Below are 27469 nucleotides of genomic sequence, written 5' to 3' on the forward strand. Positions count from 1 at the left end.
AGTAGTAGTAGTAAGCATTAAGCATCTGCCATTTTTATTTTATTTATCTTCACACATTCGTCGACCTTGAAGAATCTCTCAGTCTGATCCTTTCAACTTCCCAATTTAATTCTGAAATCAATGGCGAGGCGGTCGCATGTAACGGAGTTTGGGTGCATCGCCTGCGACGAGTTGGCCGAATTGGGCGCCGGCAGGGAAGGATGGCTTGTTGACAACCCAAACATTCTTTCTGCCCTTGACGCCCACTCCCTCGCTCTTGCCAATCATTCTGTTATTCTCATTCTCGGTTGGAACTACGACGACCCATCGAGTCGTCCAGTTAAGATCCGACCTTCTTTGACGCCAGTCGAGGGAGATATCACCGCTATCGAGTGGCTCGTCTTTGATGACCTCCATGCTCTTGCCGTCGGAACTTCTAATGGGTATCTTATCATCTACTCATTGGAATCTGATCTGATTCATAAACAGGTACTGCATTCTCCAATTTGAAATTTATTTTTTCCTCTTTGAACAAACTCCTCACTTTGTAAACCTGCAGATTCTTTTGCATATACATCCTAGAGACTAGTTGAATTGAAAAAAGTTTTGGTTTTGATATTTTAGAGTATCCAATTTATATGTTTGCTTGGGCATAAAGGGCATAGAATCAACTTACTCCGACTTTGACACATTTGATTGAGTCGTAAGGTCTTTAACTGTACTTCTATTTTGTTGAATATTTCGGAGAATTTTCTAGTAATTGAATGCTAGAAGTTAGTTTTCCCTTTTTTGGGTCAAGTATTGGATGGATAGATACCAGTTACGACTATAATTTCACACCGTTAAACGGCCGTATGATAACAGCTGAAGTGGCTAAACTGAAAAGCTTATTGCTTTCTCTTTGAGTGGATAAGTTTTGGGGTTGTGAGCTCCTTAATGGCTGAAGCTGAAGTTGGTATACCCTCGAATAATTTATTATTTAATGATTTTATCCACTAAATGAGTCGTTCAGTTCGGCAACTTCAGCCATCATCAAACAGCCAGCACATTAGGTATGAAGGTCCCTATTGGTTCGAAAATGAAGTGAAATTTCTTGTGATATTTTCTTTCTCTATCTCATTGACAATTCATGGTGATTGGTTACCCCATTGAGATGAGAATTTTAAATTAATAAGTTGCAATATAGGGAGAATTAGATTATGAATGAGAGATAACTTCAGGCCCGGGTTCAGAGTAGCATCATCATGTAATTAAATAGGGGTGAGTTGTTTGAGGCAGTTTGTTATTTGCACAATCATCATTGCTTTATTATGGCACTGGTGCCAAAGTGTCTAGGTGTCCGGTATATATATTGATGTCTGGAAATCACAGCATGGAGAAACTGACATAAAAAGCTATCAGAAATACATAAATGATTTAAGGATTTACTGTAAACAGAATATAAATACCGAAAAAGGATGGGAAATAGCCATACACCTTAAGAAGTATAATTACTAATGATACACTTTTTCCAATTTTCAGTTGAAAAGTATAACAAAATGAGCATAAGGATTGAAGAAAAACATGGAAAAAGAAGATAATATAAATAAAAATAGTAAGGAAACTATGATGAAGAGGGGGATAGAGGGTACTATGCAAATTAGAAAATGTTGAAAATAATAAAAAGAAATAAACATGGGAAATGGAGGGAGGTAGAGAGATAGATGACTAACCAAAGGAAAAAGGAACAAAGCTAAAAGAAAGGGAATACAAATACTATCACGCTCTTTGCTCTTACCTATTAGTCTGTAATTGTTTAAGGTATATGACTATATATAGAGTTATGATGCCATCAGATAGCCTGTTTTATCAAAAGAGAAGTAGAAATTAGAAAGAATAAAAAGTTGATCTAGTTGGCTTTATTTAAGAAAGGGAAGGGGAAAAGTTAGCAGTATAACTAGGATACCTGGAAACTGTAGGGTCTATCTGTGCTGACTCTTGGACTGCATACTAACACTTGGAACTTGGGATAAAGTTGGCAAAATCTGTTTGCAGTTGGTACTTTGTGCTCTTAGATGATGTGTCATGAGGACATCCAGTAAACTTCCAAAACTTTGACTTTGCAAGTTTTTCTTTGATTTTTTTTGATCAGTAACAGTGAAATTTTATTAATGGTAAAAACAAGATTACAATGGGATGGAGCTAAAAAGTCTTAACTCCAGTTACCCAAGAACTTTCTGATCTTGTAGTGATTACAAAACAACCCAGAATAATGTGTCTCTATTTACCCCTTGCCTAGCTAGATCGTTAGCCAATGCATTTGCACTTCTCTTAATCCAATTACATTGAATTTCCATGTCCTTGGTTAACCATTTATATTTCCTCTTTTCATTGCTGTATTTCCACATCATAGCACTGTCCTCTGTTAGCCATTTCACCACCATTGCAGAATCACCTTCTATAACCACCTTTTTGATCTTCATTTCCTTGACCCTTTGAATCCCTTCAATATCTCCAAGAATCTCAGCCCTCAATGAGTCTCCCACCTCAATCGGTCCAGAGTACATGGCTAACAAGTTTCCTGTTCCATCCCTTATCACACCTCCAATTCCAGAAGGCCCTGGGTTGCCTATGCTGCTACCATCAAAATTCAGTTTGGTGAATCCAATAGGTGGAGGACTCCAGCAAGCTTTTGATAACTTTCTACATAAGCCTGAATCTGCAATCTTCCAATTCCTTAACAGCTCATCAACTGAGAACACTTTGAACAGCTTCGGTGTTCTCAACCATTGCATCATTCTAATGTGAATGCTCTCTATAATTTGTTCCACACCTCTCTCTTTACTTAAGAAGATCCTTGAGTTCCTCTCCTCCCACACCGTCCAACAGACTGCAGCTCTACCACACCTCCACATGATTTTAACCCTTTTAGTTGGCCAATTAGGCATGTAAGAAAACAAGCTTGGAACATTCAAAGGGGGGGGGGGGGGGTCCACCTGCATCCAAACAAAGAAGTAAACCATACCCAAATAGTTTTAACAAACCGACAAGAAATTGGCAAGTGATATCTGGACTCACCATCAGACTTATAGAGAACACACCAATGAGGAGACAAGCAGCTGCTGGGTCTTTTCCCTTGAAGTAGATCCCCTATATTAAATCTTCCCAAGAAGGCTTCCCAACAAAAACTCCCAACCTTAGGAGGTATAGGTCGACACCACACTTCTTTAACAAGGAAAGAAAAGCCAGCGGGATGAGAGGGTAACAGTGCTTTGAAAAAGGAGGCACAAGTATAGGAGCCTGAGGGAGTGAGTGTCCAGATTCTGCTATCTGCTTTAGATGGCTCAATAAAGACCCCTTCAAGGATAGAAAATAAGGCTATGGTACAGGCAAACTCTGTGTCCCTAACACCTCTTCTCAAGCTTAGATTCCAACCAAACCCAGAGGGTGAATTAGAAGGAACAATAAAGGAAGAAATTGGTTCATTCTTGAGGGAGGACAAAGCAAAAAGGCCTGGAAATTGATCTTTCAGAGGGGAGTCCCCAACCCAAACTTGTTCCCAGAATTTGATAAGTTTACCAGAATGCAAGTCATACCTGATCCATGGAGAGAATAAAGGCAAGATGGCTTGAATGACTCTCCAAGGGGAAGCTCTTGTAGCCCTTGCTAGAATTCCTGAATCCCAACCATTATCTGCCAGTCCATGTATACTTCCCACCACCTTAACCCACAACCTATCTTTCTCCAGTGAGAATCTCCATAACCATTTTCTTAGTAGTGCTAGGTTCCTAGTCCTAATATTACCAATACCCAACCCTCCCTCCACTTTAGCTCTACAAACCACCTCCCGTTTGACCCTATGGTCCCTCTTCTCCTCCCCCTGGCTCCCACAGAAAATCCCTCATTAGATTTTCTAACCTATTGGCCACCTTCACCGGTATCCTAAAAACTGGCAGAAAATATACAGGAAGGTTAGCCAACGTAGACCTAATTAGGGTGATTCTCCCTCCAAGGGACAAATAATTTATTTTCTAGTTGAAGGTTTTGAAAAAATGAGGACAAAAAGGTTGTGGGTTAAAGCTACTAAGCAAGGATTTCATGACTCATGCTTCAATGGAAGACATGTTCCTGGTTAGGTTGGAACAACAGAAACAGAACACATATAGTTGATCCTAAATAGCAAGTATAGTGGTGAAACTACTCTACACTTACTAATCTCCTGTCCTTTAGCCTTTAGAATTTGGGAATATTTTTTTTAACCTTTTTGGTGCAGGTGGTCCCTGCCCATTGACTTGGTTAGTCTTTACAATAAGGGGGAGGTCCGGGAGGATTTTCGGAGATGCATTAGAGCTGCCATTCTTTGGGTGATTTGGGAAGAAGGAAATGGTAGCATTTTTAAGGAAGAGACTTATACAGCCACAGACTTGATTGAAAATATGGCAGTTAAGGTAGGTAGCATTTTGGGTTAAAGCAACAGCTGTCTTTGTCTCTTTGAACCTTATCTGGTGGATGATATAATTAAAGGTTAGCAGCAGATTGCTAACTCATCTTAGACAAAATCTCTAACAGTTATTACAGACACACCATAAGAGAATCAACCTACCTAGCAAGGGAGCTGAGAGCCACATTAAGCTTAATTAGTTGAACAACCAATAGCATGGCTGATGTGTTGCTAAGACAAGGGGCCGGCGGGGAGCATTTATTTTGGGGGACTACAAGTGGAGGACAGGATAATGCTGAATCTTAATTAAAGAGATTTTTTTTTTTTTTTTTTTGGGGGGGGGGTGACAGGTTGTATTCCTTGTACATATTCTCTATTCTATACCACAATTTAATAAAAATTTCAAGTTATCCATAAAAAAGCTTATATTGGTGATGATGCAACACATACAAGCACGACTGCATATCTGAACTAATGCATTTATTATAATGAAGTTGTAAGTAGTCCTTGTGAGATTTTTTTAGGATGCTGTACTTTTTAGGCTGTTGGATTTCACTCTCTGCTGATTGCTGTTTCCATTCCCCAGAGTTTACCATCTAAAACTTCTTTTTCTGAAAAAAAAAGCTTCCTTTTGTTTGAATATGCATGAATTTTCATATTATGTGGTCTAGTTTCTCTACTCCTGATAATTATCTTTTATAATTTCTAAGTTTGTTCCCTGGAATTTTTTAACATACTACCATGAAGTGACCATTCAAAATAATTTAAAAAAGGTTCGCATGAGCGCATTTTATTCTACCCGGAAGTAGTGATCTTGGAGTTGTGGATGTACAGATGATATATCCTGAATGTATACGAAAGCTACGAGTTCATGGAACCAAGAGTGGTCTTACACAAGAAACATCCTCAGAGGAGGTTTGTATTGTTATGCCAGATGTAATAGCACGTTTTGATGGATCAGAAATTCGGGTATGCTATGTTTCCTGTCGTTTGTACTGAGGAAGTTCTATAAAATATCATTAACTGCATCCTTGATAATTAGTTTCATTGTGGTTGCTAATAGGCACCATAATTAATTCACTAAATCTTTTAGAGGAAGAAAATATCATTACTTAGGATTTGGGAATTACTTTTGAAGAAAATCATTAAGCTTAGTCTTCCCACCCCAACCTAAGAAGGGAAACAGAAGAAAAAAAAAGGTGAGGACAGGGTTCCATTCAATTCTCTATCTTCTTTGTATTAGTTACTAGTGATTTTCTGGGAGCTATGTGGAACTGCAAAACTAACATGGTCCATGCACTTGTAGAAATTGCTGCAGCGATGGTTTCAAGAAGCAAGGTCACAATTTCGGGATCAGAGATGGAAAAAGAGTGAGACAGAGGACCTTAGAAATTCATATGGGAGAGTACCATATCAGCTATGGAATGTTAGCAAGTATGGCTCAACTGTTGATGCAGCAATCACTGGGATAATGCTGCCTCCACTGATGGAACTTCAGGTGAAATATATATATATATATATATATATATATATATATATATATAGTGCATATGGCCATTGAAAAGACAAGGCATGTTTATATTGCTAAGCTTCTATTTTACCACTTTGTCAATGTTTTTAAATGAAACTAATCATTCATTAATTTTCTACACTGTGCTTTAGCATGACAACCCTGTACTTCTATTGACTGCCATGAGTATGTCAATGTATCTCAATGAATATAAACATTCATTAGTTTTCTACACTGTGCTTTATCATGACAACCCTGTAGTATATTATCTAGTGCAGTTGCTGCTAATTAAATGTTTCTAATGAAAACTTTCTGAAGCATTCTGGTTTTGAATTCAGCTGCTTTTATTGTTGGGCAGTCAAGTCAACGCTACTACTGTGCAGTTACTATTGGAGATGATGCTGTAATTTCGGCTTACAGGTTAGTGTGGCACAATTTGCAGTGTGTATTTGGTCTTTTTTCTACTTTTACTTTTGAAACTTTCGCTTTCATCTATTAGTACTAAATTGATTTACTTTGAATTTTAACTTGCATTTTATTTGATTACAGGCTGTCCGAAGACAGAAGCAGGTCTATACTTGGAGCTTTTCTGTCGAAAGTCATGCCTACTACATTTTCCACAATTGTTTCTTTCTCTAAAATGATTTGGCAGAGTGACCAAACTTCAACAACAAATTCTGAAGTGCAGCCTCAGCCATTTGCTAGAGGTGAAGTCAATTTACAAATTTACCATTATCTCATCTGCAAATCTTGCTACTATCAATGAATTAGCAGCAGATTTGCAAAACTTAACATTTATATCATTGTAAGTCAACTATTAAGAGTCAAAGATTGCATTAACCTCTCAAATATGCATTTCAACAACGAAATCTGAAGTGCACCCTCAGCCCTTTGCTGGAGGTGAAGTCAGTTTACAAATTTACTATTATATAATGCTTCCTTCACAATAATCAATGAACTAGATGTCCATGAAATACCTAATTGAGAGGTAAGTGCAATCTTTGACTCTTAAGAACTGGCTTACAAATTCAATCTGTAGAAAGGTTTGCAAATCTTCTGCTACTCTATTTCAGTTCTTCCCTATCCTATTATTCTACTTCATTCTCCATGCTTTTGTCATTTAAAAAAATGATTTCTGTTGACTTAGATTTGAACTCTGTGATGTGAATTAATATTCTGACAACTGACAACTGACAACTGACAAATGTAGTAGCTATATTCAGATATGTCCTATGGTTCAGAGAATGGGTGCTTGGCTTTCAGCACTGTTGTCATACTTGTATCAGACTAATAGATGGACCATTTGGGCCAGGAAAAGCAGCCAAAATGGTTCTTAGAATGTTGACTTGGTCAAAGTTACTCCAAATACATGTATTAATAGGTTTTACAATATATATTCTTTCTACCTTATTTCAATGTGAAATAGCTTTAAAAGATAATATGGAGCCATTTAATATTTTAATAAATTTTATTTTTCACAATTTTTATTTGAGTGTGTCAATAAGTTCAACTGGGCAGTCAGACCATTCTACCTGTAAACCAGCAGCCAAAACAGTTTTATGTCCAATCTGGCTCTGACAACATGGGCCTTCAGAGACAGACTTTATTGAGACCGAATCAGCCCCCCACAACGTCCCACACCACATCTCTGCCGTGTATTGGGAACACCTCCCGATGATGACATCATCATTCCTGGTATCATCATTGGGAGATGTTCCCAATACATGGCGGGGATGTACTGTGGGACATTGTGGGGGGCTGATTTTAACTCGACTTTATCTTGTGCAGAAAATGGTAGACGGATAGGAATGTGTTGGAGTAACATCATAAGAGGTTGTCTTTTGTGTGTTAGGTTCTACCTTAAAGAACTTTTGCATGGAAAAAAAATGATGTTATACAATCACCCTCATTCTCCAGTTGGTCATTGAGTTGGTTACCATCAGAAGAGCACATTGGATTACTACCATAAATGACTTTGCAGGGATATCAATGGGCTTGTTCATTAGGAATTAGTATTAGATTTCTAGATTAGCCCTTCATTACCCTGAGGTTGTGTGGTATTTAGCTTTAGAGTTTCTTGCACAAAAGTTGTTTCTATATAGAAGAAACCACTATAGGTATGTTCATCAGGAATTGGTATTAGATTTCTAGATTTATCCCTTCATCACCCTGAGATTGTGTGATATTTAGCTTTAATGTTTCTTGCACAAAAGCTATTCCTATATAGAAGAAACCACCATAGGTATGCAGTATGCTCCAAACAGCAACTGCATCTTCCAAATTCCAATTTACCTATGATAACTAATCTCGTTCCGTGGACACAAATGAACTAGGGCAATCCTGTTATTGATATGATCTAGGACATTATGATTGAAACATACAACACAACCTCAAAAGCATTCTAAATAGTGGGAAAAAGAAAGAAAGTCATTAAAAAGAGCTTATCTCTCCCTCCACAAGTGTTGGCCAATTTCAATTTTTCAGAGCAGAGTTTCTAGGGCTTTTAGTAAGAGTTTATTAGAGTTCGGTCTGCCTGTTAGACTGATAACAGTTAAGGAAAAGAGAGAAGAGAGAGAGAGAAAGAGAGAAAGGAGAAGAGTAGAAGAGAAGACAAGGAGGAAAAGGTCTGGTTCGAATGAGAGAAAAGTCAACTCTCCCATTCGGCCAGATTTGTTTTATATTACTAAAATATTGTGGAAAAGTCACATGTGCCCCTACTTAAGTTAGGGACATTAGATCTAACATAAACTTACACATCAGCACCCAAACATAAGCACAAAGACAGAAATACCCCTACATACTCGACACTAACACTCCCCCTCAAGCTGGATAGTATATATCATATAATCCCAGCTTGTTACGTATGTAATCCACTCTACCCCGACTTAATCCTTTAGTAAACAAATCTGCCCACTGGTTCCCTGTGTTGACATATGTAGTGTCTATCACTCCACTCAACACCTTCTCTCTAACAAAGTGACAGTCAACCTCTATGTGCTTGGGTCTCTCATGAAACACCGGATTAGAGGAAATATGAAATGCAGCCTGATTGTCACAATAGAGATTCATTGAAGTATCAACAGTGTATCCCATCTCCTGTAGAAGGTTCCTTAGCCACACTAATTCACAAGTAGTATGTGCCATAGCTCTATATTCTGCCTCTGCACTACTTCTTGCCACAACTGTCTGCTTCTTGCTTTTCCATGTCACTGGATTACCCCCAAAAAAGTGCAATAGCCTGTGATAGATCTCCTATCAGATACAGAACCGGTCCAATCAGTATCAGTATATCCTTCTATTTCAAGTTTTCCACCACTTCTGTATATCAAACCACGACCAGGAGCCCCCTTTAAATACCTCACAATCCTTAGAACCACATCCCAATGTGGAACCAAAGGTTTCTGCATGAATTGACTTACCACACTAACTGCGAATGAAATGTTTGGCCGAGTGATGGTTAAGTAGTTCACTTCACTCATATCACTGCTCAACTTAGTGTTTGTTTCCATAGGTGTTTCAGCTGGTTTAGCACCTAACAAACCTGTTTTTTCAAGCAAATCAAGAACATATTTCCTCTGACACAAGTTAATACCATGCTTAGACTTTGCTACTTCTGTCCCCAAGAAATACTTCAATTTACCAAGGTCCTTTGTCTGAAAATATTCCTGTAGAAAAGTCTTCAACCTTTCAATGCCCATTTTATCATTTCCGGTAATGACAATATCATTTACATACACCACCAATAGGATCTTCCTTGTCTGAGAGTCATGACTGAAGATTGAATGGTCAACTTAGCACTATTTCATACCATGCTTCTTTACCACCTCACCAAATCTGCCAAACCATTTTCGAGGAGACTGTTTAAGCCCATAAATGGCCTTCAGTAGTTGGCACACCTTACCATCCTCTCCCTGAGCAACAAACCTCTGTGGTTGCTCCATATAGACCTCCTCGAGCAGATCACCATGCAAGAAGGCGTTCTTGATATCAAGCTGATAGAGGGGCCAATCATACATTGCAGCAAGAGAAACCACAACACGGACTGAACCAATCTTAGTAACTGGGGAGAAAGTCTCTGTGCAATCAATACCATAGGTTTGGGAATACCCTTTGGCAACCAGTCTAGCTTTCAGCCGCTCTACACTACCATGAAGTAAGTACTTAACCGTATAAACCCACTTACAACCAATAGCTTGCTTACCAGGAGGAATAGTGGTGAGTTCCCATGTATGATTATGGGCTAGAGCTGAGAGTTCTTCTTCCATCGCATGATACCATCCTGGGGATAACAACAAAGGATAACAAAGAGATAAACTGGCAATGGGAAGCAGAAAGGTAAGTCAGTGAAACATAATTAGAAATAGGATGAAGGGTACAACTGCGTTTACCTTTCCGCAAGGCAATGGGAAGATCAAGATCAGATACTGGGGTTGAGGCTGGTTTGGGAACAACTGCCGGATCTGTCGATGATGATGGAGCTAGAGGAGGAGCTGGTACATGTGGGCGATGTGTATACATGTGATGGATAGGTGGTCGTTCAACAGGTGGTGGCACTGGAGGCAAGGTCTTGGTCACAACTGGAACAAGAGGAACAGAATCCACAACTGGAAGAGGAAGGGGAGGAGGTGATGAAGAGGAAGAAACATCACCAGACCCCAAGAAAAATGGAATAGACTCAAAGAAGGTAACATCAACACACACAAAGGAACGTCGAGAGCTAGGATGATAACACTTATACCCTTTTTGAGTTTGGGAATAGCCAAGGAAGATGCACTTAATAGATTGTGGATCTAACTTGTCCTTTCCTGGCCCCAGATTATGAACGAAGCAAACACACCCAAAAACCCGAGGAGAAAGAGGAAACGGAGACAAGGTAGGAAACAATGTGGTGAATGGAGAATGACCATCAAGGATAGACGTGGGCATCCGGTTAATCAAGAAGCAAGAAGTAAGCACTGCATCACTCCAAAAAGATTTGGGAATATTCATGTGATGCATGAGGGATCGAGCTGTTTCCAAAAGATGACAATTCATTCTCCCAGCCACCTCGTTTTGTTGTGGGGTGTAGGTACATGAAGTCTGATGGATAATGCCATGTTGGTCTAGGTATTCTTGAAATGATGAAGAGAAATATTCACGGCCATTATCGGAACGAAAAATTTTAATGTGAACACCAAATTGGTTGCGAATCTCAGCATAAAATTTTTGGAAAATGGTAAACAATTCACTCATTTCTTTCATTAAATAGAGCCACATCATCCTTGAATAATCAACAAAAATGACAAAATATTTATATCCATTGTATGACATTACTTTATAAGGACCCCATACATCTGAATGAACCAAAGAAAAAGGACTTGACATACGGTTATCAACTCTAGGACTAAAGGGAACACGATGATGTTTCCCCAACTTATATGACTCACAATCCAAAACAGACAGATGACTCAATGAAGGAACCAAAGATTTCAAAACTTTCAGTGAAGGATGATCAAATCGACAATGCCATTGGAGAGGAGAAAGAGACGATTGGAGAGCTGTTGACGTACTTTCACCACCACCAAGATAATACAATCCACCAGCTTCATGCCCTCCACCAATCTTCATCCCCGTCTTGGGATCCTGAAAAACACATGAAGAGGGGTAAAAGGTAATGGACCAATTAAGAGACTTGGTTAACTTACTAACTGACATAAGATTAAAAGGAAATTTAGGGACATACAAAACTAAGGATAAGGATATAGGGTCCATGTTAACATTACCAACACCACAAATGGAGGATGTGGAATCATTAGCAAGGGTAACAGATTGTGATGTTGGGTAATGAGAGAGGGAAGAAAACACACCTAGAGTTCTAGTCATGTGATCGGAGGCTCCAGAATAATAATCCAGGGATTGGGTGTAGATGCCAGACAACCCATACTTGAGTGTGCGAGAGTGACCGTGTTCTGTTGAGATGTGGCCTGAACAAACCTCTCATACTCATCACGGGGAATACTCATCATCTCCTTCCCAGTAATATTTGTGGATGTAGAAAGTATCTGATCAGCTGAATGACTCTCCTGTCTGGAACTACTGTCACTAGTCACGGCATGATTGGCCCAAGTTGAGGGTGGACCATGCAAGTCATAGCAATAATTAATGGTATGTCCATCCATACCACAGTATGTACACCTCCTCGGACCCGAACTACGTCCTCTGCCACAGGCTCCCCCTGAATCTCGACCTCCAGTACGACCACCACCACGGTTATATGCAGGTCCACTACCACCACTCCGGCCATATGCCGGTCCACTGCTGCCACTACGGCCAGACTGAGCTCCTCGAGCTCCACCTCTAACACCACGGCCTTTGGATACTGCAAAGGCTGATTTATCAAAAACATTAGGGTTCTTGGTAGATCCAATGGAAATCCTCCTAAGTCGAGCAAACACTTCTTCTAAGGAAGGGAGAGCTGACCCTCCTAGTATCTGAGCCCGCACTGATTCATACTCAGATTTCAGCCCCACCAAAAATCGAGTCACATCAAGTTGTTCCCTCTGTTGTTGCTGAATTTTGACATCAGAAGTTAGGGGGTGATAAACATTCAATTCATTACAAATGTTTCTCATACTAGTATAGTACTCCTCAAGACTCTGATTACCCTGTTGTAGATTAAAGTATTCCTCATACAACTGATATACTCTGGTTGTATTGTCTTGGCCCGAACACAGCTTCTTAGCATGGTCCCACACTTCTTTGGCAGTATCAAGAAACATGAAATTTACACTAATCTTGGGTTCCATACTATTCCATAACCATGTGATAATCTGTGCATCTGCTTGCTCCCAATCATCATACTCATGAGAATCGGTGGAGGGTTTTTCGTCCATTATGTGTTTCACCTTCTTCTTTGCCTTAAGAAAGACTTCTACATATTTAGCCCAAGGTACATAGTTTTCTCCATTCAGCTTAATGGAGGTCATTTGAACATTCAGGTAGTCAGTAGGAACCATCACATTAGTCTTGCTATCACTGTTGTCTCCCATTGCTGAATTCTGGTATTGCTGAATTCGGCACACTAGACCACACTACACATTGATTTCAGCACTTACTATTGCTGTAAACTGCACTCTTTACACCACAAACCCTACCTCATGACTACCTGAAACTTCACCACACTATTTGAGGAACACTTTCCCTTCGAATCACACTGAAAAATGCACAAACCCTATCACACTACAATCTGAAATCCCTCCATACAGTCTGAAACAGACTTATCATTTGATTCACACCAAGAAAATGCATAGAACCTCTTACCTGATCACCCGAAAATCAGACCACACAAGGCACCCACTGCACCACACGAATTAGCCCCCTTCTCTTCATCGATTAGGGGAGGGCTTCTTAGAAACTGCACAACCGACCACGAACACCACAACTGGAGGCATAGAAACCTCCAAGGGAAGAGGGCGATCACTCCTTTTCAGCCCTTTCCCTTATCTCCAACTGATGGCGAAGAAAGCAAGAGAAAACCCTAGACTGGGTGCGCAGAGAACAAAATTCTGGGCAGATCCGATTTGCTCAGTTTAGCTCTGATACCATATTAGAGTTCGATCTGCCTGTTAGACTGATAACAGTCAAGGAAAAGAGAGGAGAGAAAGAGAGAAGGAGAGAAAGGAGAAGAGTAGAAGAGAAGACAAGGAGGAAAAGGTCTGGTTCGAATGAGAGAAAAGTCAACTCTCCCATTCGGCCAGATTTGTTTAATATTACTAAAATATTGTGGAAAAGTCACATGTGCCCCTACTTAAGTTAGGGACATTAGATCTAACATAAACTTACACATCAGCACCTAAACATAAGCACAAAGACAGAAATACTTCTACATACTCGACACTAACAGAGTTGAATTGTTTTTCTTTTGTTTTGAACCTTTTGATGTAGTAGTAGAGGGTGAATCAGAGATAAGTTATTCAATGAATGAGTGGATCTGATGACCCTTGGACGTTGTGGCTCACATCAGAGAGATTAGAGCATTGGCATCTAGATAGAACTTCTCATTCCACTAGGTGCCAAGATCAGCCAATGATCTGGATAGGGGTATAGTAAGGGAAGTGTGCTTTATTAGGTTTCCACCTTACTAGGGGACATGTAAATCTGATTTTGAATGCATTGATTTATAGGGATACATAATAGAATGTGTGATGGTATACACCCTTTTGATTCTTTCTTTTATTACTTGTAATATGATTTAACCTATGCTTGCTCAAATTGGTAGATATTGTGGCTTAAAGGTCAATATTTTTAGTTCACTGAATTTATTCTTCTGATAATGATTTTGTGGCAGCATCTCCTTTAACATGCTTGAAGGATAAGCCAAGAAAAGGAGAGAAACTCACTCTATCACCTAGTGGCACATTGGCTGCTATTACTGATTCACTTGGTCGTATTTTGCTACTTGACACTCAGGCACTTGTGGTTGTGCGACTTTGGAAGGTTTTCTCACAGACTAATTGAGTTGAATATCCATGCATTTAATTCCTTTTCTTCTTGACACTGAACTTCATCTCTTTATCAGGGTTATCGTGATGCTTTCTGCCTTTTCATGGAGATGCTAGTTAATAGGGATACAGCATCATCATCAACCTCGGCTTATTATGAACACACAAAGAATGATTATTGCCTCTGCCTAGCTATTCATGCACCTCGAAAAGGAATTATTGAGGTGCAATTTTCTTATACTCGTCTTTTTGTGTATATTTATTTGTTATCGTTGCAAATGTTTTCTTGATTTAGACTACCACAATTGGTTAAAATGTTGATGGTAATTCTAATCTTACTGCAAAATGAGACAATTCTATGTTTCCCAGAAATGACGAAGATTTTTTGATTACTTTTAATTTTGTGAATTTTATTTAACTAAATATTGACATAATTAAAACCATGCATTACTCCATACATGGAAGGATTCAGAGCACTCTAAAACCAAAAAAATGAAAAGAAAAAAAAAGCTTTTAGAATTATTCCAAACAAAATGACTCTTTTTTTAACTCTTTCATCATCATCATCATCATCATCACTCCATACGGAAGGATTCAGAGCCCTGTTAGTATGATGGATCCTTGTATTACATAAACTTTCTCATCATCGTCATCATCATCATCATCACTCCATACGTGGAAGGATTCATTGCCCTGTTAGTATGATGAATCCTTGTATTGCATAAACTTTATCATCATCATCATTTAAACCTTACCTCGCTTAATGGGGTTGGCTACATTAATCCTGTTTCACCATTCTCTTCTGTTCAATGCCATATCTGTTGTTAAATAACGAGTGCTTAAATTATTTCTTATTACTTTGATTTTACATTAACTTTCTAACATCACTAAAATCAAGGAATTTGGCATGTTTTGACACAGAGAACTAAGGCTGCAAGTAATATGGCATTCTTGTTAACTGCATTTGTTATGTTTCGCATTCTTCTTTTCCTTCATATTCTGCACTTATTTCATGAATGCTTGTACTTGGCCTATTCTCCATTTTATTTGCTTGTGCTGTCCACCTGCTTGACCAAGACCTTCTCAAGATTATTAGTTCAATGCTTCAACCGTTACTTGCAGCATGGATGGTGCAACATTTTTCCCTGTGCTTGTTTCTGTCTTTATAAATATAAATAAACTAATTGTACATACCTAATTTTTGCTTTGAACTTTCCTCTGTTCTAGGGTCCGTTCTTTGCTTAAATAGCTATTATGGGTGCTTGTTTATATGGTTGCTTGTTTATATGAATGTTAAATGTGGTGTTCATGGCTTCATGCAGGTTTGGCAGATGCGAACTGGACCTCGTCTTCGAACCATTCAATGTGCTAAAGGGAGCAAAATTCTCCAACCTACTCATAGGTTTGGATCATCATTGACATCTCCATCATCTTATATTCCTCTTGAAGTTTTCTTGTTGAATGGAGACTCTGGACAACTATCAGTTCTGAATCGATATCTTAGTTGAGAAAAATAATATTCTTTACCATAATAGGTGTGTAAGTAATACTTACTTTCCTTTGCCAAAGCCATTTCCTTTTGTGCAGCATCTAACAAACCAGAAAGCTCCTGGATGTATCATGAATTTGTTTAATTATATTCTTCAATGGAGTCCAGATCTGATAGGCACAAATTCACAGTAAGTATACAATCAATTTGTAGGTCATTCATGCAATGATTTAAATATATTTGTGGGCCAAGTGTACTCGGTGTGCTTACCAGATCCGGACTCTCTCCAATGTACCAAAAATTTGGCGGGTTCAGCTGGTGTCTTCTTATTTGCACGTGGAAAACGCTTTAACACATGTTCAACACAAACTCCACAATTCTCTGGTCTCTGTCTTTTCCTGGTTGATGCATGATGTGTGCCTGTTGGTAACTGGATCTTTCAAATTCAAGCAACAAATTCAGCCAAACCTTTCGACCATGAATTCCATAAGTGTCAGGACGTCAGTTTCATACTTGAAGAAAGACTCTTAGGAGGGAAATTCCAGGAAAACTAATCAAAGCTAAAAAGGAGCAGTGGTAGGCAGGCCCTATGGCAGCTTAGACCTAGATGGCTAATTTTATTTGCAGATTTTCAAGGGGAGCGTAAGGGCATTGCAGGGTGCAATATAATCTTGGACCGACGAGCATAGGAAGATGGTCTTGAGTCTTGAGAGTGGCCACATCGAGTAAAAAATGCCCAACGTTGGGTTTTTTCTAAGAGCTTGGATGTAGGAAGCTAGGAATGGCAACGGGGCAGATTTAGGGTGGGGATCATAGACCTCTATTTTGAAACAAACCCCCCTCCCTAACTCCGGTCCTCACTGGGATCAAAGTTATCCTCCATCTCCGATCTCCGATAGAGACAGGTTTCTGTATGGACCCGAATCCCTGAAATTTTTTAATTAAGAGTATTTTTTGAAATATATAATCTCGAGGTTGAGGTGGGAACTTCACTCCCCATCTCCAACCCCTTCCCCCGCCAGGGATCCTTATTAATCCTCATCCCTGACCCCATCATGTTGGGGAGGCCGAGTACCCAGTGGGCAAAACTTACATCAATACTTGGATGGCTGGACCAACATTGGTTTGGTAGAAGGGGAAAATTAGGCCATGTTTGGTTCGCTGCCAGTGGCTTCATTCTTTTAATTCTTGCCGATTCTGGAAAAGAATGAGCAAGAATGAATGAGATATAGGTGTTTGGATATTCATTTCTTGCTGCAGAATTCATTCTTCCCAGAATGAAATTTGGGTTTGGGCAAAAATTTAACATTGGCTTGGTAGAAGGGGAAAATTAGGCCATGTTTGGTTCGCTGCCAGTGGCTTCATTCTTTTAATTCTTGCCGATTCTGGAAAAGAATGAGCAAGAATGAATGAGATATAGGTGTTTGGATATTCATTTCTTGCTGCAGAATTCTTTCTTCCCAGAATGAAATTTGGGTCTGGGCAAAAATTTAACATTGGCTTGGTAGAAGGGGAAAATTAGGCCATGTTTGGTTCGCTGCCAGTGGCTTCATTCTTTTAATTCTTGCCGATTCTGGAAAAGAATGAGCAAGAATGAATGAGATATAGGTGTTTGGATATTCATTTCTTGCTGCAGAATTCATTCTTCCCAGAATGAAATTTGGGGCACGAAAACTTTTCATGCCCCATCCTACCGATTTTTTTTTTTTTCGTTCGAGTTCTCGACTTGAACTCACTGAACCCTCGTCTCTCTCTCTCTCTCTCTCTCTCTCTTGTACAAGGTAAACTCTCGTCCCTCTCTCTGTGCTGAGGTATCGAGGGTAACGGTGAGCTCGATCTGTTGAAGTCCTAAAGCTAAGTTCGATCCAAAGAGCTCAAACCAAGGTAAATTCTCTCTCTCTCTCTCTCTTTCTGTCTCTTTGTCTTCTTCTTCTTCTTCTTCTTCTTCTTCTTCATCTTCTTACTCTGTTTTCCCCTTTTAGGTTGACCACCAATATCATCCCTGTAAGCATCAAAACAAAGCAGCATCGTTAAGGTATTTGAAGTTTTGAACAATTTGTCTCTTCATTATTTTCCTTATTGGTATTTGTGTGTTCGAATTATTATGGAATTTATACATTTTTTAAGTACAAATTGTTGCTGTTATTTTTCTTATAGCTTTGCTGTTTTTTTTTTAAGTATAAATTATCGAGTTACTTTCCTTATTGCTTTGTTGTTATCGAAGTATAAATCCGATGGTCCGATTGAGGCATTTGATAAAGGCACCCAGATGGTGGGTTGCATTTGAATTGAGGTCTCTGTTAAGCTTCGCCAACTGAAGGGAGAGACCCTGCATACTATCCTGCTTGGCTCTGTTTGAGGATTAGGATTAGGTTTTTATCCATGCATCCATGGCTTAGTTAGTATGTAGGGGGCCACCCAATTGATATCTTGGTTGTATGGTTGTCAAAGTGTAGTTTATTTAATTATAAATACATATTTTGTGGATAATAAAGACAGTGAATGAGAAGCAGTGAGAAGGTTCCAGGTAGTTGTGTTGGTTTTTTCTTGTGTGTAGTGTAGGATGGATATGGAATTTATGGATCATGGATCACAACAATTCTGTGAAGCAGAGGATCACTGAACCAGGGCCGAGCAGTCCCCACTCCAACCCTAAACCTAATACTTTGAACCCTCATTTGACAAATAACAGAAAGCTAGGCTGACCTTGCTGCACCATTAGCATGGGAACAACAGTCCTAGTCACCAAGGGAAAGAGATAGCCATAAGGAAATAAAGCTAAAAGATTGCTAGTCTGCGTCAAAGTTTATATAATAAAATTCTTGTTTGGAAAAAGAGAATGATCTCACCTTAATCAAATCCTACCACTCATCACTGTAATCAGTATGGAACCAGTATGTTTCTTATGAGCCAAGAATATAATACAAATAAATTGAACATAGGATGACCTTGCATAACCTGATGTAATACAGATTATATATCTCATTTTTCCAAAAAAAGCTTCAACCTGTAAGATTATTAAGGATTATTAGATATTTATAGTCAAATTTTTAGTATTTGACTCCATCTTCAGCAGTAATACCAAAGACATCCTTCCAGCCCCCAGCAGGTGCAGAAGTTAGTAGGGTGGGATAGGGGCCTAAGTCCTAACCCACCCAGGCTCTGCCTATGTAATATTTACCATAGGCCTAAACCTCTAAATGCCCAAAGGAAGCCAAGTGACTGCAGAACAGCTCTTTATTGGACCACTGATTGTGTTAACTAAATTTTTTAAACTAAAAGATGTCCTTTCTACCTAAATGCAAGACTAACTTGGATTCCTAGGGATCTAAATCACATAGCAGATGGTTTAGCCAAATAGGGTGTATTTCTGGAAGAACTTTATAGTGATAGAATCCCTCTTCTGTAAGCTTTGGGGTTCTACCCCTGCCATTCTTGCTTTAATGAAATTTGGGGATACCTGTACTGTTTAATAACTTTTACACTTTCAATCCTTGCAATGCTGCTGAAACCTCACTTATTGAGTCATGTGCTTGTGGCCAGCTGGTCCTGAAAATAGCACTACTATGATGCCATGTGCATCTCTAAACTGTCCACCTATTTCTGAAGGGATTACCAATACAGCGACCATCAAACTTCAGCTTTATAATATGATCCCTACTAGGATTACATTGGACTCATCCCAGATTTCTTGTTGTTGAGAGGCCAGTCACCTATTACCAAGTATAGTAATATATTTTGGAGTTGCTGTTGCAATTCCCCTTTTGTTGGCTAGTGTGAGAAAACAGGTTTGAGTCTGACAGCGGCCATTTTGTGCAAAAAATGCCAAAGGTTAGGACTGAATCCAGTCTTCCCCTCCCAAGACCCAAGATAGTTGGACCAACACTGGGTAATGACCTTTTTATTCTAAATATCATACCTGTAACCTACAATACAGTAAATTATCTACTGAAACATTAAATTCAAGGTAAATGTATCAAAACATAACAGTCTTCCCCAAGAGAGATATTCTCCTTTTACATTTCAAAATTAATTGGAACTTAAGAATATATACTGCACCAAGAGAGATATTCTAGTTATAAAAGAATTATACAGTTTAACTTTTTGGCCATATTAAGTGGCATGTGTCTTACCTCAGACCAGCTACAGAATGTCTAGATCCATTATTTGTTATAATGAACCTATAAGCACAAGAAAATCAAATGGAAAAACAAAGTGTTAGTGAAGGGGTATTTCGGTCTTTGTACCTGTTGAGAATGCTGATGTGTACTATTATGTTAGTTCGAGTGCCTCTTACTTAAATAAGGGCACTTATGTCTTTTCCAATTATATTAATAATATAATAACAGGTCTGGTCGAAACTAGGGTTGACTTTTCCTAATTCGAACCAGACCTTGTCTCTTCTTCCTCTTTCTTCCTTCTTCTTTCCTCTCTTCCTTCTTGCTGTTTACTTTACTTTTCAGCTAACAAACAAAACAGACTTCTAGGGCAAGCCGAACTTCAACATGGTATCAGAGCAACATTAAACAAATCAGACTTGATGGAATTCTGTTTTCTGCGCATTCGAACTAGGGTTTCTCTTGGATTTCTCAGCCGTTGGTTGGAGACTGGGAACAGGGCTGAAAAGGAGTGACCGCCCTCTTTCCTTGGAGGTTTCTATGCCTCCGGTGGTGTCGTTAGTGATTGGTTGCTGTGGTTTCTAAGCCCTCCCCTAATTAATGTAGGGCTGGTGCGTGTGGTGCAGTTGTGTTTCATTCCTTCGTGTGGTTGGCCTTCAGGCGATGAGGTAAGGAGTTTTTTTTTTTATGCATAATTTCTGTTATGGAACACATGAGAGGTGTGGTACAGATCGTATGATGGGTTTTCAGATTGCAGTATGCTAGGGTTTATGCTGGTTTGTGTGTGATTCGAAGGAAAGTAGTGTTTACTTAATGGTGAAACTTCTGGTAGCTGTAGAGTAGGGTTTGTGGTGTTACTAGTACGGCTTTCAGCCTTTATTATTGCTGAAATCAGTGTGCATATTTCGGTGAAGTGTGTGTGTGCAGTGTGCAGTGTGTAGTGCTCAGGATTCAGTGATAAGGGAATTCGGCAATGGCAGATAACAGTGATAGTAAACCTAGTGTGATATTATCTATTGACTACCTGAATGTCCAAATGACCTCCATTAAACTGAATGGAGAGAATTATGTCCCTTGGGCCAAGTTTGTAGAGGTTTTTCTGAAGGTGAAGAAGAAGATAGAACACATAAGAGAGGAGAAACCCCCCACTAATTCTCAGGAGTACGAAGACTAGGAACAGGAAGATGCACAAATCATCACATGGTTGTGGAACAGTATGGAACCCAGAATCAGTGTGAACTTCATGTTTCTTGACACAGCCAAAGAGGTGTGGGATCATGCTAAGAAATTGTATTCTGGTCAGGATAATACAACTAGGGTATATCAACTTTATCAGGAATACTTCAATCTGCAATAGGGAAATCAGAGCCTTGAGGAGTACTATGCCAATATGAGAAATATCCATAATGAGTTAAATGTCTATCATCCTCTCACTTCTGATGTCAAGGTTCCACAGCAACAGAGAGAGCAGCTTGATGTGACTCGGTTTCTGGTGGGGCTGAAGTCTGAGTATGAACCAGTACGAGCCCAGATACTAGGAGGATCTGCCCTTCCATCTTTAGAGGAGGTGTTTTCTCGTCTTCAGAGGACTTCCATTGGATCTATGGAAAACTCTAATATCCCAAATAAATCAGCATTTGCAGTGTTAAGAGGTCGAGGTGGCAGAAGTGGGGCTCGAGGAGCCCAGCCTGGCCGTGGTGGCAGTAGTGGTCCAGTGTATGGCCGGAGTGGTAGTGGTGGATCTACACATATCCGTGGTGGTGGTCGTACTGGAGGCAGAGATTCAAGGGGAGCTCGTGGTAGAGGATGTGGCTCGGGTCCACGGAGGTGTACTTATTGTGGTTTGGATGGACATACTCTTAACTACTGCTATGACTTACATGGTCCACCCTCGACGTGGACCAACCATGCCATGACTAGTGACATCAGTTCCAGCTTTAGACAGGAGAACCGGTCAGCTGACCAGATGCATTCTACCTCTTCAGATGGTCCAGGCAAGGAGATGGTGAGTGTTCCTCGTGATGAGTATGAAAGGTTTGTTCAATCCACGTCGCAGCAGAACACAACTACCTTTGCACACTCAGGTATGGCTTGTTTGGCATCCACACCCAACCCCTGGCTTATTGACTCTGGAGCCTCCGATCACATGACAGGAACTCCAGGTGTGTTTTCATCTCTCACTTATTGCTCAACATCACAATCTGTTACCCTTGCTAATGGCTCCACATCATTTATTCGTGGTGTTGGTAATGTTGACCTAGACCCTGTATCCCTATCCTTTGTTTTATATGTACCTAAGCTTCCGTTTAATCTTATATTTGTTAGTAAGCTGACCAAGTCCCTTAATTGCTCCATTACATTTTACCCCTCTATATGTGTTTTTCAGGATCTCAAGACGGGGATGAAGATTGGTGGAGGGCATGGAGCCGGTGGACTGTATTATCTTGATGGTGGTGGAAGAACGTCAACGACCCTTCAGTCATCTATTTCTCCTCTCCAGTGGCATTGTAGATTTGGTCATCCTTCGCTAAAAGTGCTGAAGTCCTTGGTCCCTTCATTGAGTCAACTTTCTGTTCTAGATTGTGAGTCATGTCAATTTGGGAAACACCATCGTGTTCCTTTTAGTTCTAGGGTTGATAACCGTGTGTCGAGTCCTTTTTCTTTAATTCATTCAGATGTTTGGGGTCCTTATAAAGTGATGTCATATAATGGATACTGATATTTTGTTATTTTTGTTGATGACTTTTCAAGAATGACGTGGCTCTACTTAATGAAAGAAAGAAGTGAATTATTTGCCATCTTCTAGAAATTTTATGCTGAGATCCGCAATCAATTTGGCGTTCACATCAAAATTTTCCGTTCTGATAATGGCCGTGAATACTTGTCTTCCTCTTTTCAAGAATACTTGGACCAACATGGCATTATACACCAAACTCCATGTACCTACACCCCACAACAAAATGGGGTTGCTGAGAGAAAGAACCGACATTTTGTAGAAACGGCACGCTCACTCATGCACCACATGAATGTTCCCAAACCCTTTTGGAGTGATGCAACGCTCACCTCTTGTTTCTTAATTAATTGGATGCCCACGTCTATTCTTGATGGTCGTTCTCTTTTTAGTGTCTTGTTCCCCAACATGTCTCCGTTTCCGCTTCCTCCTCGGGTATTTGGGTGTGTCTGCTTCGTCCATAATCTGGGTCCCGGGACTGACAAGTTAGATGCACGATCCCTTAAGTGTATCTTCCTTGGCTATTCTCGGACTCAGAAAGGGTACAAGTGTTACCGTCCCAGTTCTCGTCGTTCCTTGGTATGTGCTGATGTTACTTTCTTCGAGTCTACTCCGTTCTTCGTAGGGTCCGGTGATGCTGCTTCCTCCACATCACCTCCTCCTCTTCCCCTTCCTGTGGCTGATCCTCCTCCTCTAGTTCCAGTCGTGCCTATGTCCTTGCCTCCGGTGCCACCGTCCACCTATCCGTCGCGTGTATACACATCGCCCACGTGTACCGGCTACGACTCCTCCAGCTTCATCACCGTCGACAGATCCAGCTCCAGATCCGACACCAGCCTCCGACTTTGATCTTCCTATTGCCTTACGGAAAGGTAAACGCACCTGCATCCTTCACCCTATTTCCAATTTTGTTTCCCTTACTCACCTCTCCGCCTCCCATCGCCAGTTCATCTCTTTGTTATTCTCAGTGGTTGTTCCTAAGGATGTCCAGGAAGCCCTTACCTCTCCAGAGTGGTGCCGTGCTATGGAAGAAGAGCTCTCTACCCTCCATCATAATCACACTTGGGACCTCACCGCTCTTCCTCCTGGGAAGCAGGCTATCAGTTGTAAGTGGGTGTATACCGTTAAGTACTTGCCAGATGGTCGTGTTGAGCGCCTGAAGGCGCGGCTGGTTGCAAAAGGGTACTCCCAAACCTATGGCATTGACTACACGGAGACATTCTCCCCGATTGCTAAGATAGGGTCAGTTCGTGTTGTCCTCTCCCTTGCAGCTATGTATGATTGGCCTCTATATCAGCTAGATATCAAAAATGCCTTTTTGCATGGTGATTTGCTCGAGGAGGTCTACATGGAGCAACCACCAGGGTTTGTTGCTCAGGTGGAGGATGGTAAGGTATGCAGACTTAAGAAGGCTATATATGGACTTAAACAGTCCCCTCGGGCATGGTTTGGTAGGTTCAGTGAGGTGGTCAAGAAGTTTGGTATGAAACAGTGCCAAGTTGATCACTCTATCTTCAGTCATGACTCTCCGGCAGACAAAATACTACTGGTGGTGTATGTAGATGATATCGTTGTGATTGGGAATGATAAAATGGGCATTGACAGATTGAAGGCATTCCTATAGGAACACTTTCAAACAAAGGACCTTAGCAAATTGAAATACTTTTTGGGCATAGAGGTAGCAAGATCTAAGCATGGCATTAATTTGTGTCAGAGGAAATATGTGCTTGATTTACTGGAAGAAACAGGTTTGTTGGGTACTAAACCGACTGAGACACTTATGGAAACAAATACGAGGCTGAGCAGTGATATAGGTGAAGTATTTGAAGACCTTGGCAGATACCGACGACTTGTAGGCAAACTAAACTACCTAACCATTACTCGGCCAGATATTTCATTTGCGGTTAGTGTGGTGAGTCAGTTCATGCAGAAACCTTTGGTCCCACATTGGAATGCAGTGCTAAGGATTGTGAAGTACTTGAAAGGAGCTCCTGGCCGTGGTTTGCTGTATAAAAGTGGCGGAAAACTGGAAGTAGAAAGATACACCGATGCTGATTGGGCAGGTTCTATGTCTGGTAGACGGTCTACCACAGGCTATTGCACCTTTCTGGGGGGTAACCTAGTAACGTGGAAAAGTAAGAAGCAAACAGTTGTGGCAAGAAGTAGAATATAGGGCCATGGCACATACTGCTTGTGAATTAGTGTGGCTAAGGAACCTTCTACAGGAGATAGGATATGACATTAGTACTCCAATAAAGCTCTATTGTGACAATCAGGCAGCGGTTCATATCTCTTCCAATTCGGTGTTTCATGAAAGAACCAAACACATCGAAGTTGACTGTCATTTTGTGAGAGAGAAGGTGCTGAATGGAGTGATAGAGACTGCATATGTTAATACGGGAAACCAGTGGGCAGACTTGTTTACAAAAGGTTTGAGTCGGGGGAGAGTGGACTACATATGTAACAAGCTGGGATTATATGATATATACTCACCAGCTTGAGGGGGAGTGTTAGTGAAGGGGTATTTCGGTCTTTGTACCTATTGAGAATGCTGATGTGTACTATTATATTAGTTCGAGTGCCTCTTACTTAAATATGGGCACTTATGTCTTTTTCAATTATATTAATAATATAATAACAGGTCTGGCCGAAACTAGGGTTGACTTTTCCTAATTCGAACCAGACCTTGTCTCTTCTTCCTCTTTCTTCCTTCTTCTTTCCTCTCTTCCTTCTTGCTGTTTACATTACTTTTCAGCTAACAAACAAAACAGACTTCTAGGGCAGGCTGAACTTCAACACAAAGTTATGCCAACAATCTAAAATATGGAAAAAGAAATCCCTTTCTATTCCATGAGGATTGAGGACCACAATAGCCACATTGTGACTCAAAATGAAATCTGAGATGTCAACAAGGGGTTCACTGTGGATGCATGAAAAGTTCACTAGAATACATGAATTCATCAACATAGAGTTGTTATAGACACACACTGCTGAATAGGGTAATTGAGTACATCTTTCACCTTATAGGCTTATAATATATCAATATAATCATCATACAAGAAAGAAAGAAAGAAAAAGTCTGTGCTCCTAATCAAATCTGCTCATCAGGTTTACTATTACCATTTACCAGTAGGATTGACTTGACAACAGAGAAAAACTATCAAATATGAGAGAATTAAGCAACAAATGGAGATTATTGAATTAAGATGATTTTGCAATTCAGAGAAAAAAAAAAATGAACTGTCAAAATCCATCCTTTACATTCATAAGTTCATTTAATACTTGCTTACAACTAATTGGTTCACCTTGAGAATTTGAACATTGCAGTCTGATTTATAAAACTAAATGTCAGGTAAATGAAGAGGCAGCATCTAAAAAATCTTCACATAAGATAACCTAAGATGATATTGTTATAAATAAAATTTTATTGCACATAATATGAAATTTACAGACTTTGGTTGTATTTCCTGCAATTTCCTACTAGGTGGCAACCTAGCAAGACACACATACACAGAGGGAACTGATTCTAAAGCCATCTCCATAATGTTTGAGAAATGCCCATCGAGGTAATTCCAGGCACCAAAGCATGGTGTTTGATAGACAATTCCAGTAACCAACACCCATCAGAGAATGATCTTCATAGACTATACTGATGAAATAGCATCAGTTTTTTATCAACTTGTGACAGTTGATGAAGATCGAAATCTACCCAATTTTAACCATCCATATCCAGTTGTTTCTCGGTCTGATATGGCCAATTTTGGAGTACCTTCAGCTTCATCTTGGAGAAAACCAATGTGTAGCTTGAGTCAGAAGAATCCTATAGCAGTTGAAGCACTCCCATGTGTCAACCCATTTGCTTCTTTGAGCAACAATTCCGTCACTTCAAGGCTCTGGGGTTATTGAAGACAAATGGCATCTTAATGGCAATTTGAGATTGAACCCAAATTTTGGAAGTGAAATATATCATAAAAGAAATGGCTTTTGCCATGGGTCCCAGTTGGCGTCCAAGCCATTACAGGTTTGTTCCCCTTCAGTTGGATTTGACTATCTGAACTGCAGTAATGAGAAGGCATTAACTTCTGAAAACTTTGAAAACCATGGCTCTGTGAAGCATTACAAGGGTTCAGACTTCGTTGATGTTAGGACTGCAAAGGATATGAATTTGAATATGGTGCTTCCAAGTGGCTTCAAAGATACAGTGGTTCCCCAGCGAGATCTTGTGATTATAGATGGAGAAAGGAAGCATGAAGATCCTTCAGCCGGCTTGCCTTGGCTTAGAGGAAAACCAACTTGCAATGACATGACCCCCAAAGCAAGGGGAAATTCAGAGAGAATGGGATTGGATTTCTTACAAGTCGATCATCAACACTTTTCTGACAAAGTTGAAGCTGGAAATGGTCCCGGTTTGCATTATGTACATGATACTGAGCCTAAGAGTGTTAAGGTGGCTGACAGACTCGGTGATAAAAAGATCCTTGGTGTTCCCATTTTTGAAAAGCCATGTGCTTCCAACAACCATTCTTCTTTTCAGTTGTCCCCTGCCAAGATTAACCATTACCGATCTAATCTGTTCAAATTCATTTTAATTTAGATTGGTTTCAACCCAAACCTTTAACTGTCCAAATTGATTTTGGACTGGACGGCGTCCAATCCAAAACCGGTCCATTGACACTCTTACATATAAGAATACTCTTTCCCGGGGCTAACTTCTCTAATGCTGACAAATCAGGAACCATGAA

The 27469-nt window shown here is 40.0% G+C and overlaps 1 protein-coding gene across 5 annotated transcripts; it reads left to right on the forward strand.

The window, feature by feature from the left end:
- LOC104611574 (uncharacterized) lies at positions 1-27469 on the forward strand. Of its 5 annotated transcripts, none has more exons than XM_088896497.1 (9): positions 1-468; positions 5234-5368; positions 5706-5897; positions 6268-6329; positions 6459-6616; positions 14236-14384; positions 14467-14613; positions 15712-15791; positions 22383-27469. In XM_088896497.1, exons 1-9 carry the CDS (start codon positions 121-123, stop codon positions 22399-22401), a joined length of 1290 nt encoding a protein of 429 aa, XP_088752623.1. In that variant the 5' UTR covers positions 1-120; the 3' UTR covers positions 22402-27469. The 5 variants fall into 5 exon arrangements, with proteins under 5 accessions (XP_088752623.1, XP_088752624.1, XP_088752625.1 ...); XM_088896498.1 differs by lacking the exon at positions 22383-27469 and adding an exon at positions 15977-16059; XM_010278694.3 differs by lacking the exon at positions 22383-27469 and having other exon boundaries at positions 2-468; positions 15712-16059.

Source organism: Nelumbo nucifera, chromosome 1, assembly GCF_055504915.1.
Source record: "Nelumbo nucifera cultivar China Antique chromosome 1, China Antique-T2T, whole genome shotgun sequence".
Lineage (NCBI taxonomy): Eukaryota > Viridiplantae > Streptophyta > Magnoliopsida > Proteales > Nelumbonaceae > Nelumbo > Nelumbo nucifera.